The sequence below is a fragment of the Apaloderma vittatum genome, unplaced genomic scaffold, assembly GCF_000703405.1.
Source record: "Apaloderma vittatum isolate BGI_N311 unplaced genomic scaffold, ASM70340v1 scaffold2206, whole genome shotgun sequence".
In the NCBI taxonomy this organism is placed as follows: Eukaryota; Metazoa; Chordata; class Aves; order Trogoniformes; family Trogonidae; genus Apaloderma; species Apaloderma vittatum.
Genome location: NW_009719809.1, coordinates 95656 through 114193, shown reverse-complemented (window position 1 = coordinate 114193; position 18538 = coordinate 95656). Strand labels below are relative to the sequence as shown.

General features: G+C 39.3%; 1 protein-coding gene across 1 annotated transcript in view; it reads right to left on the bottom strand.

Annotated features, from left to right (window-relative positions):
• Positions 1-474: 474 nt before the first annotated feature.
• LOC104274962 (engulfment and cell motility protein 1) overlaps positions 475-18538 on the bottom strand; it is a gene marked incomplete at its 3' end in the record, with an annotated part of 91739 nt that continues 73675 nt past the window's right edge. The window contains exons 13-14 of the mRNA XM_009870762.1: positions 12034-12138; positions 475-583 (exon numbers count right to left, since the gene is read on the bottom strand). Coding sequence (XP_009869064.1) covers positions 475-583; positions 12034-12138 — 214 coding nt within the window. The remainder of the gene's footprint in view (positions 584-12033; positions 12139-18538) is intronic.

The following is an 18538-nucleotide window of genomic DNA, read 5'->3' as shown; positions in this document are numbered from 1 at the left end:
GTTAGAGTAAATGATACATATATCATCTGGTGTTTAGATAAAGCTTTAGCTATCTAAGAGAAAATGTGATGTGTCAGCTTAGATGAGCAACTCCACACGGAATGAATATGATACTCATGTAAAACCAACCTATGGACAAGCCCGGGGAATAGCAACACCATGAAGTCTCCTATACCAAATCCTCCAATGGGAAATGTATTGACCGGCTACAAATGCTGCAACTACCCTGCTTCACAGTGAAGAGATTCAGAGACCAGGTATCCATCTGCCCTACTCCATCCTCATCCCTGAGGCACTCCCACAAACTAGTAAAAGACACACAAAAGCAGACAGTCATTTTGAGTGCCAGTGTTCAACCGGTAACCACAATGAGAAACGATTCTCGGAAGAAAATTCTTGCATTGCAATAAGCTTCAGGTATCACCAAACTCAACTCCACGGTTCTTAGAAGCCAAAACAAACAGGTCAACTTACGCAGCTCTCCCACTTTGAGTATTTCACACAGCATCTTTGTCAGCTCAATGCTACTTCGACCAAACGGGCACTCGTGCTTGTCTTCTCGACTGCTGTTCTCCAGGACAATCTGAAAGAGGAATCAAAATGGAAAATAATCAATATGAAGAACCTGTGAGTTGAAGCACTGTCCTTTTCATCCAAAGTTTACAAGATATACCAGGCTGAACTTAGGAAACCATATGAGGAGGCTGTGTTTTCATAAACTTTGTCTTTGTCCCCCAGCTAAATGACCCATGTCTGAGGCAGGCAGCAACACAGCAGCAGAGCTGCTCCATGACCAACTGGGAAGCTCTGCCATTCCCAGGCAACATTCTATTCGGTACCATCCCTGGCTTACAGAAACTGTAGTAGAAGCCACAGAGAAAGAAATAGCTCAATTTCAAATTTGCCAGTTAAAGAGAATTAGATGTAATGATTTATAGTCATGAACACACTTAGAAGGAATGATTCAAAATAAAACCAAGCAAAAAAAAAAAAAAAAATCACAAAAAACCTGGGACAGAAATTGCACAGCTGGATTCAAGCTTAAAAAAAAAAAAAAGGTCTAAACATCAAAAATCCAACTTAAGTCCACAAAGGAAGAAAATCTGTGCATTTTCTCTGTTATGGAAGAAACTTGTGCTTGTGTGCAAACATTTCAGGGAATTATCAGTCTTGCATCAAGCCTATGAATGCTGCAAAAACGACTCAAGGAGAGAGAGTGCCTTTGTGTTCTCTGTTGAGTGACACCGTAAAACAAAGAGAGAAAAGAATTCCTTGCATATTTTTACACCCGTTAAGTTCTGCAATATCAGATACAGTTGGGATAAAGTTTTCCCTGGCACTAAACAAGAGATTTCACCACAGATGAAAAAATCAGTTATAAAAATATTATAGGTTTAGTTGAAGCTGTGAGCATGAAAGGAGAGCAAAATAAGAGCTGAGAAAAAAAAGAAAAATGGTCAAAACAGATTCACAGTAAGATTTGTCTTTGCAGTAACAAAACTTGCTATTTAAAAAAAAAGAAAAGGAAGAAATAAAGTGCATCCTAAGCAGCTGCTGCATAGTCTGGGGACGAGGGACACAGGAATAAAACAGAATTTCAAAGGCAAGACATTTTGCCAAGCACCAGAGAACCTCAGAGGTTCTCTGAATTTTCTTCACAACCAGGTGTTTAGTCATTGCTCTCTGCTTTGAATTCCTCCTGTCTACTACTTCATTGTATTTTTTGTTTGGTTGCGTTTTTTTGTTGGTTGTGGGTTTTTTTATAGGCATTGTCTGTTTGCCTTAAATCTTTTGATTTTTGACACCCAAGAAAGGATTTTTTTTGCAAGAGGCTCCAAGGCTGGAACTTCATGTAAACCCAGCAGGATAGGTGAAGGAGAGCAACGCGATGCATGGATGACAGCAAAACCTTCCCCTGCCTCTCCACATTTGAGTTGTGACCGCTTCGTGCTCTCTTATGTCCAGAACCCTTCTCTGTGAAGCAGTTAAAGGTAAAAAGAGAGAAAAGAGTAAAAATCCAAAAGCAAGTGGGAGCACTCCAAAGCCTCTTCCCCAAGCATCTATTTTAATTCGGCTGTACAAAGGGCAGTCTCTAGCTGATGCTCTTTTCCCAACTCATCACTCAGGGATGTAAGAAGATGGTTGCTCTCTGTGCTATGAGAATGGATAATCACTTTGTTTTGTCATCCAGTGATGGAGTTGCGTTTTTTAAAAATAAATAAATAAATAAATAATCACCTAGATGTCGCACAGAAGCTGAGAAAGTCATTAGGGGTATAAGCATTGGACCTCTATGAATTTTTACCTTTCCGACAGGACGGGGTCAGAATCACATTCGATCTGCCAAGAGGAGTTAATTTCCCTTCTAAACGTGGTGCTTTAAACCATACAGAGTCGTTCCACGTCACCTCTGGAAAATATCTGTACCAAACCACAGCAAGACCCCTACAATTTTTTGGTTTATGTTGCTGCAGCCACTGCTTAAAGAACACAGGAACGTGCCTTTGCATTCTGGCTGAGTCACCCTGCTTCAGCCTCTTTCATGGAAGACAGTGCTACAATTCCATACCCAGCGCCGGCGCAACGACACAGTAGCGCGAGTGCAACATAATGCTGCGTCTCGACACGTCCTTCGGATCACTTCTCTTGGTTTATTCTTATTGTGGTTTATCACTCACGTAATAAAACATAAAAGCTGCATACTGCTTTGACACAGATTTAGATACAGCAGAGAAACACGGGTAATAAAATCAATGGAGAGGCAAAATGAAAGGGGAAGGGGGAGGGAAGAACTTGGATCGACATTCCCACTCCCTTCTGGCAAATGCATTTTGTTGAGTCTTGCATTAACCCGACATATTAACATTTCATGAGCACATAAATATTTGATGGTGACACCGTATATGCATATAATGTAAGGCAGAATTGCAGCTACCAATAAGAACACCAGAGAAATAGCTAAAGCACTGCATATTGCTATACAGCAAATTAAATGGCAATTCGAGTAATCAATATGTAAAGTAGCCTTGAAATGATCCTCCAACACAATCCCTGCAAGCACCATCTTTTAGCATTTGCCATGCAAAATAAAGCAGAGCTGACATGTTACATTTCTGTAAGAAAGAAGAATGGAAGGCCCGTTACTGCATCTAAATATCTTTAGGCAAATTTGACAGTTACGGATCTTCTGTAAGAAACATCAGTGGTAAAAAGGGAAAGGAAAAAAAAAAGAGGTTCTTATAAATATCTAGAGAGAAATCATTCCTAATCTTGGCAATGGATTTACAACATTCATTATTTTATTTGTAATACTCCTCACAGCTTCGCAAGTCATACCCTGTCTCAAAGTAAAATACCATAAATACTGCTGCTAAGGATGTGATTTTACTGTTACTTCCTTTATCACTCTGGTTATAGAGGAGAAATAAGCAGAGAATGGACATGTTTACTTCATAAATTGGAGAAAACAATAGAAGAGAAAGAAACATAACACACAGCTCTAGCCTGAATATACTTTTGCATGGCTACTGAGCATACAGAGCATACTGCTGGCTTGATTCAAGCTTTTATCACAACAGCTATTTCACTCATGAAAGCAAAGTGGTGAGGAAGTCATGAAGCCCACACAACCTTCATTCAAGTGGAGGTTTATCATTAACGCTAATGAATTGGCTACACCTTATTATCCTCTTCCTCTTCCTCCTCCCCCTGACAAACCCACAGTGAGTTGCAGATCCATAATCGGCAGGTACGATGGTTAAGTTTTGCCTGGAGGAAACAAAAGTTTAAGGACAGAAACCAGGGACGTTGCAGAGGAGAACTCTTGGCACCCACAGAATCATTTGGCTTGGAAAAGACCTTGTCCAGCCACACTATTTCTGATTCAGGTCAAGATGCTCTTGGTCTTCTTGGCCACCTGGGCTCACTGCTGACTCGTGTTCCATCTTCCTTTTGTCCTACCTCACTTCTGGTCTGCTTGGCTTCCCTTTACTTTCATATTAGGAATCTAATTCTGCTAGTTCTTCCTTTCTTCAGTCCTTCCAGAGCTACAGAATTGGGCAGGTCTACCATGGAAACACGGCTTTTAATACACTGCACGTTATACAGACAAAAACTACACCCAGCGCACAATACAATTCCTTTGATCAATGCTCCCCATTACCATGAGGCAAAGCAGAAAACAACCATGACATGAAACACTCAACAATATGTTTGGTTTTTTTTTGTTCTTTAGAGAAAAGTAAAAAAAAAATCCAGGCAAAAATCTCAAGAAAAAGGAAACAAGAGGGAAAGAAAAGTACAAAGAGAGGTCAGTCTGGAAAAGTTTGAGTGATAAAAAGACATTAATGAGCAAGACAGGAGAAAATTGATTTCCTAAAAAGTAGACTGTTCTTCTAAAAAGTAACTACAAATGAAAAAAAACAACCCACAGTGAAACAACTGCAACTCAGGAAAAGGGAGGGAAAAAGAGAAAGCGAGGGAAGCATAGAATGAGACAAAATTGTACAAGAAGATTGAGATAAATTGTCTAGTAGAAGAGGAGAAAGGAAGAGGTTTAAAAATGTTTTTAAAAATGCAAGGAGGTGAAATTTTCAGGAAACCAGTGTTATCCATTTTCTTGACATTTCTACAGAAAAGACACTGTAGCCTATTACATGGCATGGCTATTTGTAGCAGAATACAGATCTGTACAGGTTTTACTGTTTTTAAGTTACCTACTATATATATATATACACTTCTCCTCTTATTTAGATTACAGAAAAGAAACATTTCCCAATTACCAAAAAACCCCAGAGTGATCAGGAAGAGAAATATGAAGGCTTGATCGTGTTTGCCAAGGCAAACATTTCAGGCAGTGTTAGTCAGCAGCTGGTGAGAGTTGAATTTCTTCTGAGATTTAGCCCTACGAATTGCCTCAAGGACCCCGTTTCCTCTGAAACCTTTTCAAGAAGTGGAAGGCAGCGCTCAACATCCAATTGTCCAACAAAACATTTAAAGAGATACAGGGAAGAATATTCCTCCATACGGAATATATTAAGTTGTTGCTTTCAACCACAAGATCAAGTGTCTTGCCAAGACCACAGAAGAATAATGCAAAAGAGAAAAAAAACCCACCTCAAAACAGAATCAAAACATTTTCTAATGTTACAGTGGTATTCTTTTGTGATCTTCCATTGAATTATTCATCAAGTCCATCACTACCCTCAGGAGGACAAAGCAGGCCCTCAGGGAGGCTGAGGACTAAATGAAGGATTTTCCACACTTAACTACCTTGGGCTTAAAAATCTGCACCAGCTTCAATAACGAAGCTTATACCTGCAACTAAGAGTTAATGACTGACAAAAAAAAGTTTCAAAGACAGGTATATTCAAAAGCTTCCTCATCAGAATCCAGGAAGATGAAACCACCGGATGGCAATGTTCTTCCTTCACGGGGAAGAAATACTGATTTAGCCCACCCCTTAATCACCCACATCAAAGATGAACTTGGTTCAAAGTATCCTGCCCACAGCAACTGCAGATGTAATTCTTGGATTCCTGAACCAACCTCAGAGATTGGCAAAATAGAAGAGAGATTCATTATGATTAGGAAGTAAACACAGAAGTGAAAGGCAAGACCCACTACAGCTGCATCAATACTGACAATAAATCTCACAGCAGACAGTTTAACAAGCATTGCTGCCCTATTAAAAAGGAGCATTTTCCCAGACCTGTTTTGTAGTGCAATCTAAAATGATCCCACATTAATACAAGCCAGTTTCCTCTCAGTCTGCTGTAGGTTAATAGCAAGAGATTCAGAGTGCTAGTTAGTAAGGATGGTAAAAACCTCCTCAGACCCAGAATGAAAAGTCAGGCGGCATTTTAATATCCAAAAATTGCACGGATGCCCCTACTTTCCGTAACACTACTTTTCCTTTTCCTGAGCCTCCTTATTACTTACAGTAGGCTTCACCACTGCCTTTTAATTTAGATGCTTTAAGCAACTTTAGGAAGCAAGTCTTAAGGATATGCTTCCTGAGAAGGATAAGGGACTCTACTGTGGACTTGCTTCCATTCATCCTCTTCACCAGTTTTGCTTTCTTCCTGAGGCAGCTTGTCATTTGCCTCAATCTCAGCATCAGCACCCTTCCAAGATCCTTCCCTCAGCACTGTCCTCTCCAACTTGTCTATCTTCATTATTTTATTTCCATTTTCCCGTGCTTCCCCTCTCCCTTAGCTCAGCCTTCCTTTACTTCCCTGAGGCATTACAGAAATTCCTCACGGCAAAACTAAAATCGAGGAACAGTTACGCCTGCCTCCCTCAGGAAAGAACTAGAATTGCAATTCAAGCCAAGATTTGAGAGCAGAGACCTACTACAGATACTGAGAAAGAAGAAGAAAGGAGCCACTGACAAAACACAGGTGCAAAGCAGCCAGGAGACAGTGACACAGCCATACAGGGCAGGAGGAAAAGAAAAGCATCTGATCAGGTCACTATATAGTAACACACAGGTAGGAGGGTGAATTCAAATTGTCGTGGTAATATTAGGGCAGTGTTCAACTTTGCAGCCATAAAACACTTCTAACGAAGATGTCTTAAATTTTTTAATAGCTGCTTTTCTGCTGGAACATGATGGTGTAGTTTTTTCGCTCCCTCTTCTACAACAAATCTAGTGCCAAACTACCACAAACTAAATCTGGATGGCTCTGCAATAAATGTTGTTCCTCAAACAAACACCTTTGCATGAAGCACGCTTCTATTGTCTTTATTTTCCATCAAAAACTAAACACAAGGTGGTTTGTCTTGAAATATTATGTATCTTACTCCTTTCTTTGCCACCTCATGCAGAACCAACCCAATAACTGTAAAGCATGGTGGTAAGAGCCAAGATGAGAAGGTCCAGTCCCATGTCAGAAGCAGTACCAGGATGTGCTCTTTATTTCCCACAGGCAGAAGGGGAGTGATCTGGTGTTGACCTGGCCCAGTTTGAAAAAAAAAAAAAGCACTCCCTCCACGGCCCACACAAACGTAGAGAAGGCAATGCTCTCCCTGAAATCTTCATGTGGAAAACTGCATTCCTTCATGAGACACGCCAGGAAGACTCATGGAGCAAAGCTCACTTTTAGCAGAAAGCTAAAAAATCTCTCTGCATTCAGAAGAAAAGAAACAAATCACATCCCTTTTCCTGTCATTTCTGAGGGGGAAAAAAAACAGGCATGGCAGAAATCAAGCTCAGTTTTATTTTGGAAAATGTTGAAATTATGTCGGACTACTCATATCTGATCAGGCTAGAATGAGTAGGCATGAGGAGACTTTGTGAATTGGCGGAAGGATGTGTGGGCAGCCTCCTGTATGACAACTGCATGGGTTCGAAAGTATACGGCAGGCAGTCTGACGGTGATTCAACCAATTAAAGATCTGCAAGGGCTCTGCAGGATGCCGGCGATCTTCCCGCCTGCACCACCGGCACTCGTAATTAGCACCTGCTCCTCAGCGGCCACTCCTGAAAGCTTCAAAAGGAGAAGAGCTTCCTCCTCAACCTACTCCAAAGTGGCAACTTGAGTAGCTGCTGGGGAAGAAGCGTCTCTGCATCGCAGCTGTGTAAGTAACCCATTTTCCAGCTCAGCAGATACAGGGGAAATGGGATTTTCTACTGCCAACCCTAAACCAACTCAATTTTTAATTTTCAGGCAATCAAAATAACTCTTGGCACAGCCGAAGTTCAAACGTTGCTCTGATTTGGAACATTTTAATAACTTTTAAATTTTGTTTTAAACATCAGAAGAGAAAATTTATGAGTGTGGCACTAAATATCTTACACACTATTCACAATAACGTAGTAGCAATGGATCCATTATAAGACAAGGGATTAATAAAACCAACTTTTCAGCATAGATTTCAATATTGGTTTTCCATACTGGTGACAATATTTTATACTGAAAATCTTACATCTCAGTTTGCATGAAATAGATAAAAAACAGTGGGGAAAAAAGAATAAATCTTCTCTTCTACAGATGAGGGACTTGAATTTCATGCTTTCCTTTCCAAGGAACACTTATTTTTCCCTACTAACCTAATAAGTGAGAAAGAATTGGGCGTAAATTTGAGTAGACAGCTGGGCGGAATCCAAATAGGTGGACAGCCATTGCTCAGCCCCAGAGCTGCTAAGTTTATTTGCAATTTCTGCCTGAAGCACCAATCTCTTGTGCTTAAACCCAATGAGGAGACAGACTACGTGTCTTCTCAAGGCAGAATCTCACCCCAAAGAAGCAGCGACATCTGCTAGAATATGGCAGGTCATAAGCACAGAAGACAGGGACAAGGCAGCAACTTGTCAGTCATTGATCGCAAATGCATTAGAAGATGTGGGCCCCACCAGAGACAATGTCATGTAGGATTTCTTTATGACTTGGCTGGTTTACTGTGAAACACTCTCCAAGTAAAATCCTACACTCCTTCTCAGATGAAATCACTATAGCTAGATGCCTGTGAGGAAAATGTAAAATAAGTGAGCATTGCAATGGCAGCGCATTAGAAGCTAAGGTGTAATTGCTATAAATCTAGTTTACCCCATGGCATCTGCTCTTTCTGCCTGGAAATACCGTTAAATTAGCCAAGATCCAAAAAAAATGGTACTCCACTCACAACTGGAGCAGTAACTTTGATTTTGCTGCCTGCTATCACAAACACCTGAGTGAACACTGACTGCACCTACAGCGGTCAACTTATCAAAACTAAAGCCAGTGTTTCTAGAGAAGCACCCCAGGAACAAACACGGTACATTTAAACACAGGACAACAACTATCAAATCTCTAGGTTAGGAGGGCTCCATTTGCATTCATTTCACTTGTACTTTACACCAAATCAAGTAAATATTTTACATCAATATTACAATTTACATCAATATTTTACATCAATAATCCCTGAAGTGCATCCATACAAAAAAAACAGACTCAGGCAAATGAATACACACTCACAAACACACACGTATGCGGAATATTTGTTTCACATATTTATACCTCCCTCCTCATTGTGTCTTGGAAACAAATTGGATCTGCACCACAGATTCCCAAACAAAATCAGTGACTGAACATTAACAAATGGAGTTACTAATAGAAATGGTGGCATAATAGTAATTCCATGGAAAAGTTTTTCCTCAGACTCTTTTTAAACTCAAGCAAGTTTTGACGGCACAGTGCTACAAGTTATCAGTAAGAAAAATCTCAAGATGTCTGCACTGAATAAAGTCTGTTTTAAATGGTAACTTATAATTTTACTTTTAAAATTAGTAGAACGTGAAGCTGAAGCAGTTTTGGAAAGGAACAAATTGGAACCGGAGCGGGGGAGACTTGTCTGCTCCAAAAGAACAAAAAAGAAAGATTATCTGTCACAAAGCTTTATTCCAATCATCTTCTTCACTGTTAACTTTAATTATACACTCTGACTGTCCTATAATTATGTAGCTTGGGGAGCTGCCAATTATTTCCTGTGGAAAATTTCAAAATTTCTTGCAGAGATTCAATATTACTTCCATCAATGATTCCATTTACTATGTCACCACCTTTTAAAAGCAAAGTCTCTGACGACAGCGATTGATTATTTAAGTGGAACATGAAAAAAATGCAGTGCCTATCAGTCTCTGATAGCATCAGACAACTAATAAAAAAATGGAAAGAAAAGCTAACTCAACAGGAAACCAATTCAATAGGAAACTTTTAAAAAAAAAATCCAAAAGATAGCTAAAGACAGCATACAAAGAAAACAGGTAGGTTTTTCCCCCTCCATTAAACAACCTTTATTCTGGAGGATCCAGTCATATTGCAAACGAAAATCTGAGATTCAAAACCAAGTAGCTCAAAGGCTGAAAAAAAAAAAAAAGAAAAACACCACTGTGTTTGTCTGAAGGAAAACAGCAAGTAAAGAAAACGTATTACTGTAGTTTCAGGAACAAGAATCCAAAAAGAAAAAGTTGAATGGGAGAAATGCATTGTGGGGAAATAGGTAAGAAAGATTCAAATAAGGAAAAAGAGTACCTATGGCCTGTCTTCCAGCTTCAACTTACCTGGTTTTATTTTCAGTAATACAAGAAGATACCTTAGGAAGGGCTGTGCAGCTTGAGCATCCCAAGAAAGCAGCAAGTCAGCCTGCAGTGATTTGTGCTGCCCACTAAAACACGCCAGTGAAACCATTATGAGTTCCTGATAGTGCCTTTGCTTAATACATTACTTTCTGTCAGGAGAAACTTCCTATTTTTCAGGTTTGTGTCAAACCAACCCTGGCTTTCAGTCACAGCTTTTAATTACTGCAAAGCACAGATATTATCTCATTTTAGGGCTTAGGAGTTAACCCCTGGCACAGCAGTCAACTGTACTGCAAAGGGCCAAGTTGAAAATAAGAACAGTTCCCAAAGCAGCTTTGCGCAAGCAATTTAATCTGAGCGTGCCTCACCGTACGCGTATTCTTTCTCAGGTGGGAAATACATGAGGCACCCAGTCTCCTAACAGGAACCACACAAGAATAAAACCAGTAAAAATCCTCAGTAATGTAGCAGCAAAAATACTGCATTATAGAAACAAAGCTGAGCCAGCAACTAAGTCCTTTCTAAAGAGCGGTGAATTACACACTACGTTGGACTCAATTTTTCAGACAACATTTGCAACATGAAAATGAAAAATAAGAAAAAAATGAGAGATGTCAATGAAAGCTCTATTCAAACAGAATTTCTGTCCTCTTTAAGTTTTTTCAGACTTTTAAAAAATATGACTGTCTTATTTTGGAGCACTTCCTACCCCTAGGTATATTCTCTAAACTTGGAATTTTTAAAAGAAGCCTATGATGTAGCATGGTCCAGGTCTTACTACATTTTAACAGCAATGAATTCTCTTTTTATAAACAAAACCACGACTCAGCATAGTTTATCCAGAAAACATCCAGTTTCTTGCACTACGTGAACTAGCTCTTAATTTCGGAGGTTTATAGGCATTGCTGTATTGCATTCTACCACTGTTTCTTTTAGTACTTACTGCCACAATTCAGACGGAGAAGATAGATATAAAGCAGATCTTAAAATCTTGTGGTCTTCTATTATGTCCATGGATTAAGCTGGCCTGGACATCAGCAGGCCCTTTACAAAGCTATTGGAGCTTTGAAACTAATCTACTTTGAGCAAAAACTAGTTGATAAAGCATATTAAAAGCTCACTCTTTGCTCTTTAGTAGAAATGACTGGTGTGTCTATTACCTCTTTGCTATACACAACCTCCTTTAATCAGGTCTGCATGTGCCCTTTTTCTCAGGCAGCTAAACCATTCCTACTACCCCAAGACGCTGCCTTTTCTAGACCAGCCTCTACTCCCATCTGTGCTCGCTAGGTTCTACGCTTGGCAAAACATCTGATTTCAATAAAGGTCACAAAAAGTTGTGCTCTTCAGAGGCAGGTATTATTCGGCTGTATGCCTCTTTCTCTAAGGACACAACACAGAACTTGCTTTAACTACCCTTGAAATAACAAATGTAGGAAGTGGAGTGGGCAGGGGGCAGGAATAGGTTGTTCAAGTGAATCATGATGCCTTTTAGTTATTTTTCTCCAAGCATTACCTCACCTACAGCAGCACTTTTAGTGAGAGCATCTAAACTCTCAGGACACTGCCAACTCAGTCCCTTATCAAGGCATTTGCTCATCAAAGCCTCTTTTCCACAGAAAACCCTGACAGTTTTTGGTAGACTTAAGAGCAGAGCAGGGAATTCTGCACAATTACTCATTTCTGAGCTTATGGACATCCATCACGCATCTGAAAAAGGAACAAGCTTATCTCCCTTCTTATTTGAAAAAAAGTACTATCCGTAATATCTGACCCAGCAATGGCAGGCTAGACAGTTGTACAGCTTTCTCCCAAAGCTTTTACAGACTGATGTAATGTTTCAGCATTATGCCTTTCGCCTTCCTAGAGTCTAATAATACCAGGTTTCTGAACCTTCTTTTCAGAGTAAATCGTAATCAGGACATAATAATTGCCAACAGGAAACCAAACAGATGTCAAAGAAGCTGCCTTACCCGTATATAAGCATCCTGGTGATGTTTAGCAAAGTACAGCATGTTGTCCAGGGCCAGCATTCCTGGAGGAGTCTGCGTAAAATCCATCGCTGGGTTGACATGATTCTGTAAAAAGATAACGAGATCACTTAATTACCATCTTGGCAAAAGCCATGAGCCCCCAGTGACGTGCACCGTGTTAGCACGCTGTGCCAAAACCTCCAGCAAACGGAGCTCCTTCTCCTGAGCAGAAAACTCTTAACAAGGAACTGGTCTATGCCTCAAAGCACTTTAAAGCCAAATGCAAACACTTGGCATGTCACTTGTTCACCTCTAGCCATGGAATGGATTTTCTTAAAGGTTGAGTACTTTAAAAGCACACGCCAACTCTTCCACAGTACATAGACTCCTGCTAAAAGTACTATTTACGTGAAAATGCAGATAGATATGCAAACAGCCACCAGGACACCTATTTATACAGCTGCTATGGAAAGAGTTCAAATAAATCAGGAAAAGGATCAAAAAAACCCAACCACTAGACTTCAAAGCTATATTAATTAAGTCTATTGGATCTTGCGGACTCAAAGTGCCTCAGACAAAAGCGTACAAAATTAAACAGATTCACCTTGTGGAATTCAAGTTTTTTTGTTATGTTCTGGAACTGAATTTCAACTACAGAACTAACAAACGACCATATCAAATATAACCAAAACTTAGTAGCTTCCACGTGAACCTACAAATTTCAAAGGTATGGTTTCACACGCTACCTGAAAAACTACACTTGCTCAAAATATTCGTTAACTCAGTCCATCTTTTGACTGGATGGAATTGAATGCATATTTGAGTAAGTTTCACATAGTTCATGGTTTAGATACAAACATCTACCTGGCTAAAAACACCACAGTCAATATTTCACAGTAACAGGAAAGGTTAAAATACTAGAAAGTGAAAATTATACATTAAGATGGCTGCTGCAATTTCAAAATGAGACAAAGATTTTGAGCTGGCACGCACAACCTGTTCGTTTTACCTCTCTGTCTTAGGAGAACTGATGTACAAGCAAAACAACCACAGGCTCATCATTTTGCAACAGGGAATCAGGAGGATATCTGGAATCCTTGGTTTTGTATGGAAATATCTATGCAGTAGATATTTCAGAAGGGTAAGAGTCTAGGGTGAGAAACTAAAGGCTTATCGAGCTGTGCTTTCCAAAACCCTAACTTTTTTAAAACTTTTTTTTTAAAAAAAAAACAACAACAAAAAAACAACCAACCCAAAACTTTCATCTCTTCATCTGAATGACAAACAAAAGCCCTTCATGTCTACTTCCACAACCCAACTTTCCATCTTTCAGATATGATATATTTATCAGTTAGAACATTTAAAACTAGTACAAGACTGCTTCAAACCCATTACAAGCCTGAGAGACTTCAGCTTCTGGGAGGAGAAAGCTTCCCTTCCTACAATTTTCAAGCATTCCAGAAAGCCCATTTTAAGAGACGCTGAGTTTGGCAGAGATATCAAAGCCCACTCCAAGCACAGCATGAATTTCTTATAGCAGGACCTTCTATGCATTTAAAACCACCTTCATTCTTGTGCGTAAAGGCCAAGTCCTGGGGAATATCACTTGATATTTTAGCCTCAGCAGGAGGTACATTTGCTTGGGAAAGTTTTTGGGAAGCTGCTAACAAGGAACCAAACAGCACCAGTTTTACAATGCCTCTTGCAAGTAGAACTTCAGCATGGGGCTGTGCATATTCTCTTCAGTCCTACGCCATAGCACAGGCAGAGTATACTTGGATAAACACCCAGCAAGCAGAGAGATCATCAAGACCCATCTACCTTTCTCCAGCTATTAAAATACTGGCACACTGGTATTTGTACGTACCATTTCAATGGTATTTGCAAATAATGCTGAAATAAAAGCGTGGCACTGAAATAAAGAGGCTGACCTACTGTTGCTTGATTAGTTCTTTCTTTCACCCCATTCTACAGCTCAAATTCTATACAAATGTCAATTAAAAAAAAAACAGCGAAGGCATGAGAAATTTTTGCCACATTAGTAAGGCTGACTCGTTTTCTCTCTTTTCATCAGTACTAGTTCTATATTCAAACAGAAAAGTCATTTCTCTGTCACTTATTCCTTTTTCTCCAGGTCAAGTCTATAAACCCAGTTGTTTGTTTCAAAAGCTTCTGTCACCTTGAATTTCAAGATAACCAGGGCTTGATCTTCAGCTCTGTTAAGTCAAGTAACTGGAGATATGCCAGCCCATGATAGCTGAGGATCCACAAAAGGGTTCTGGCATGTGCGAGGCAATACATTATCTTCAATTTTTCTTCAAATTCAAAAGGAATGCCAGCTGCTTTGTTCGCTTCCTTTTTCCTCCCTCCCCCTAAAATCAGCCTTTTCTTAACACGTTGAATGTTTGCAGATGGAAGATTAACTTATTGAGAGTGGGTTTAGAAATCAGATACAAAGCTGAATTACCTAAAATGCTGCAGTGAATAATGCAGATGTATGCAAACACCCCCACCTACAACATAACTTATTAAATACATGGAACACAATGCTCCAGGCACACTACTCGCATCTGTTGAGCATGGAGCCTATTGCATTTTTCTCTTTATAAAAAGACAAGAGTAAGAAATACAAATGGAATAGATTTGTTGCCTCCAGTTTTTCAAATAAATTCTATTTTTCTCCACTACACTGAGTAACATTTATGCATCTTTCAGCTGCAGCATCTGAGCAGTACTTAACAGCTTACACTCTTCTACTGTACATGTTAACATACCAAAAGCATCAAGAATTTGTTAGCCAGCTTTGTAGGGTACCACGGAAATGAAAATTCATTCCTGAGGATAAGATGTAAACCCTAAATCATGTCCACTTCCGCCATTAAAAAAAACAACACAAAAGGCATGGAGATGACTAACCTTAGCAGTGGTGTCCTGCCTGTGGGTAACTACTAATGGAATAAGCACCGGTTGTTGTATTATTCCTAACCAGGGTTATCTTCCATGTGAATAGGCTGCAGCACAGCAACTGTTTATTCCCCGCACTCTTCACATTTTAAGGTACACGCTTTTTATTTCTGTCTTGACAGATATTGACAGCTTAGCACAGATTTTGCACCAGTGTCACATGCAGCTACCTAAACCAATTGCCAGATCATGCTAGTTTGCCCTGATTTGCCCCGAAAGCTGCTTGCAGTACGTGCTAGACCCAGTAAACAACTATGCTATTTTTTTTTTCCAACCTCAAAGCAGCTCAAGGCAAATACTATTCTGTACGTTTGTATGAGAAAAGCACTACAGAAGTTCCAAGGGAGGAATCAGGATTGTAAAAAGAACTGATGAGTGAACAACCTCAGAACACCTGAAGAGCTGAATTTAAACCATGTCGATCTAAAATGGACCCTCTCGAGACCGATCATACTTTTTTCTACAGTAAAAGGAACAATCTGTCTACAAAGATAGTGCCAAGGACAGTAATAGCTTTCTCTCATCTTCAATTACTTTCACTTACTCATTTTCTTCTTTCTTTTGAATCGAAACCATGGTTCTGTGGACTAAGAAGGAAAGCAATCCCCGGGTTCTACAGTACCTACACAAAAACCTTCCCTGGATCAAATGAGGAAATCACCGTAGTACATACGTGGATGTTTGCTCATAAGAATTCAGGACCAGTAGGGTGGGAACTTTTTAACTGATATGCACAGCAAATTATTAATTGATAAACTTAGGTTGAAAGTATCAATGGGCAAACAACCTCACCATTTACCCCCTCCCTCAACAATCCTTAAGTTTTATACGCAAAATGTTCCCATCTGTTCACTTACACATGAATTACAAATATGAAAAAATGCTACAGCTAAAGAAAATAAATTAAAAAATTGTGAAGAGGTAATCAGCTAAAATTCTTAACGAGGAAGTGATTTTGCCTTTTCATTTAACAGCACTACATTCTAAGTGATGATGATGCTCACAACTTCCACCATCCAATTTAATGAGACTGTAAAAGTGACTTGAGAATTTTCAACCTCCATGTATTCAACGAAAACAAGAACTAACAAACAGATTTGCTTTTCTCTTGAAAACTCTTTAAATATGCAAATGTGCATTTTTTTTCTTCCAAAGCCATTTTTTTTTTAAAATTTTCCAACCGAACTCTACAATAGAATTAAAATGTATCTGGAGGAACACTGAATTTATAAATAGTAGTAATAACAACAACACCACCACTCTCTACCCCAGATCAGAAGTATCCAAAGCTCAGTAAGAGCTAAATCTTGAAAGATTATATAGAAAATTTAAGGTATTTTCAGTGCAAGTCATTTAAATCACATCCCCACCACCTGTGAAGAGCTCCAATATTTCCTGCTGACACAGCTTCGATAAAGACTTACAAATTATGTTTGCATACAACGATGGCAGTTTTTCCTTTAGCTAACATATTTCTAGCTTTTTCTAGCTTTGTGTTTCAACAAATATTTGGCCATTTCTACCCGCTTAACTTCTACTTGTTTCTTTTTTTATGACAGCTTTGCAATATTTATTAGTAGATGGAAAATTGCTATCCCCCAATATTAAAATTTGCTCCAACCTACATAACATGTTGGTTGTATTTTCAGTCATGGATAAATCACGTGGTAAAGCAAGAACAAAAAGCTCCTGCATAATTCTTTGTATTTTGTGCATACTCATATTACAGCCTTACAGTTTGGAGCTAATTTGGATCTTAAACCATATGGACTGTCAATAGTTTGAAAGCCTAAAAGAAGTTGAGTGCTACAACTTAAGAACGATCACATCTTGTCCAACGCACGACAACTATGAAGCACCTTTCAGGTTTTATTTTAGTTAACAAGGACAGAGTTTAAAGTTGCATGCATGTTTAGCGCTTCACAGACTGCTGACTTATTATTCAAGTAATATCTTCTGAGCAAAGGACAGGTCATGTACTCTCTTAGGGATATTTAAAATGAATCAATGGGATACGGTCACTTCAATTCCATTTTTTTTCAGTGTGAGGATATCACCCATTACCCACCAAGTTTACAGAATAACCAAACAAGCAGTCAAACATCCAATAGATGTAGCTAGACTGGGTAGAGAAACTAAAAGCCATTCTGGTTTACTACTCCCCACCTGAAATCATCAGTTCCTTTAACAGCCACAGCAGCAAACCCTGCCAGAGTTCTTGTCCCATGCTTTTGGGCAAAGTCAGTCCGCTTTAGATGAAACTGCTGCTGGGCAAGGCAGGAGAGCCTAATCCTGATGGTTTTCACTGCAGGGAATTCAGGACACTTCTCAGGAGACTTTCCAGAGGCTCTATTGAAAGGGTGTGAGGCAGGTATCCCTCCAGCCAGGGCAGCCGGAGCGCAATCAAGGGCTACGGCTTTGCACACAGGTCCAGCTCTTCCAAAACCATGATGGATTTATATGATTCACCTCCTAGCCAGCAAACAACTTTTGCACTGTTTGAACAGGATAAACTGGTATAAATGTATATGCATATAACCAGGATCAACTGGTATGGAGCATCCCTAACTAAAAATAGGTAAGGGTTATAAATGGAGGCTTTTTGAAGACCTTGGAACATGTCAGGAGATAGACCGGTTTAATTTTACGAGTGTCATTAAAGCAATTTGCCTTTTCTACATAGATAGCATCTAAGATAGAAATTCTCATCCTGCCTAACAGGATAATTATGAAGCTAGTAAGAAGACAGTCACATGAGCGAGTAGCGTGAACAGTGCCAGCAGGAACAGTAAACCAAAAAAATGAATCCATCTAAACTTGCACATTGTAAACAAATGCAGATTAAATGTTTGCAACTAGATGGAAGTCAGGCATGGCAGAATCAAAGTCTGCCTGAGTGATTTTATCTCCGCAAATCCCATCAGATGTGTAAACAGGTTAGACCTGGTGTTCCTAGGTCCAATTTGGGAGTGAAAGGCCTCTTCTGACCTCAGGTAAGCTTAATCTCTGTTAAGTGTGACCTCCACTCATTATTTAAGTACAACAGCTGGCACAAGGATTAACAGTCCCAACTGATGGCTCAAAGATTCCTTATGAAGGAGAAATTCAGAGCTCTGCAACAGGTGTCTTGTATAAAATTTAGGGAAATTATATAAAACAGTTAACACATATATATAAAGATGAAACAAGCCAGTTGTATAACCTATCAAAGAGAAAAAAAAAATCTCTAGATCTTTTTATTAAGTAAAAAGAAAATTTCAAAACCAAGTTCTGCCAAATCCTCAGCTGCTTGAATCAGTCTTCTAAGCATAAGTCTACCAGGAGAGCAGCTTTTTCACTGTTTTTGTTACACTTCAGGCAGTTTTATCTAAACTTAACCTTAGTAATTAAGGTGCATTAATTAAAACATCTTTCAGTTGCGGTTTCTTTGGAAGACAAAGGACTTTTATTAGAAGCAACTGAGTAAAATCAGGGTCAAAACCATAATCAGAATTTTTCCAAAAGTGTGTATCTACAGGGAACCCACCCGTGACGCAGCCCA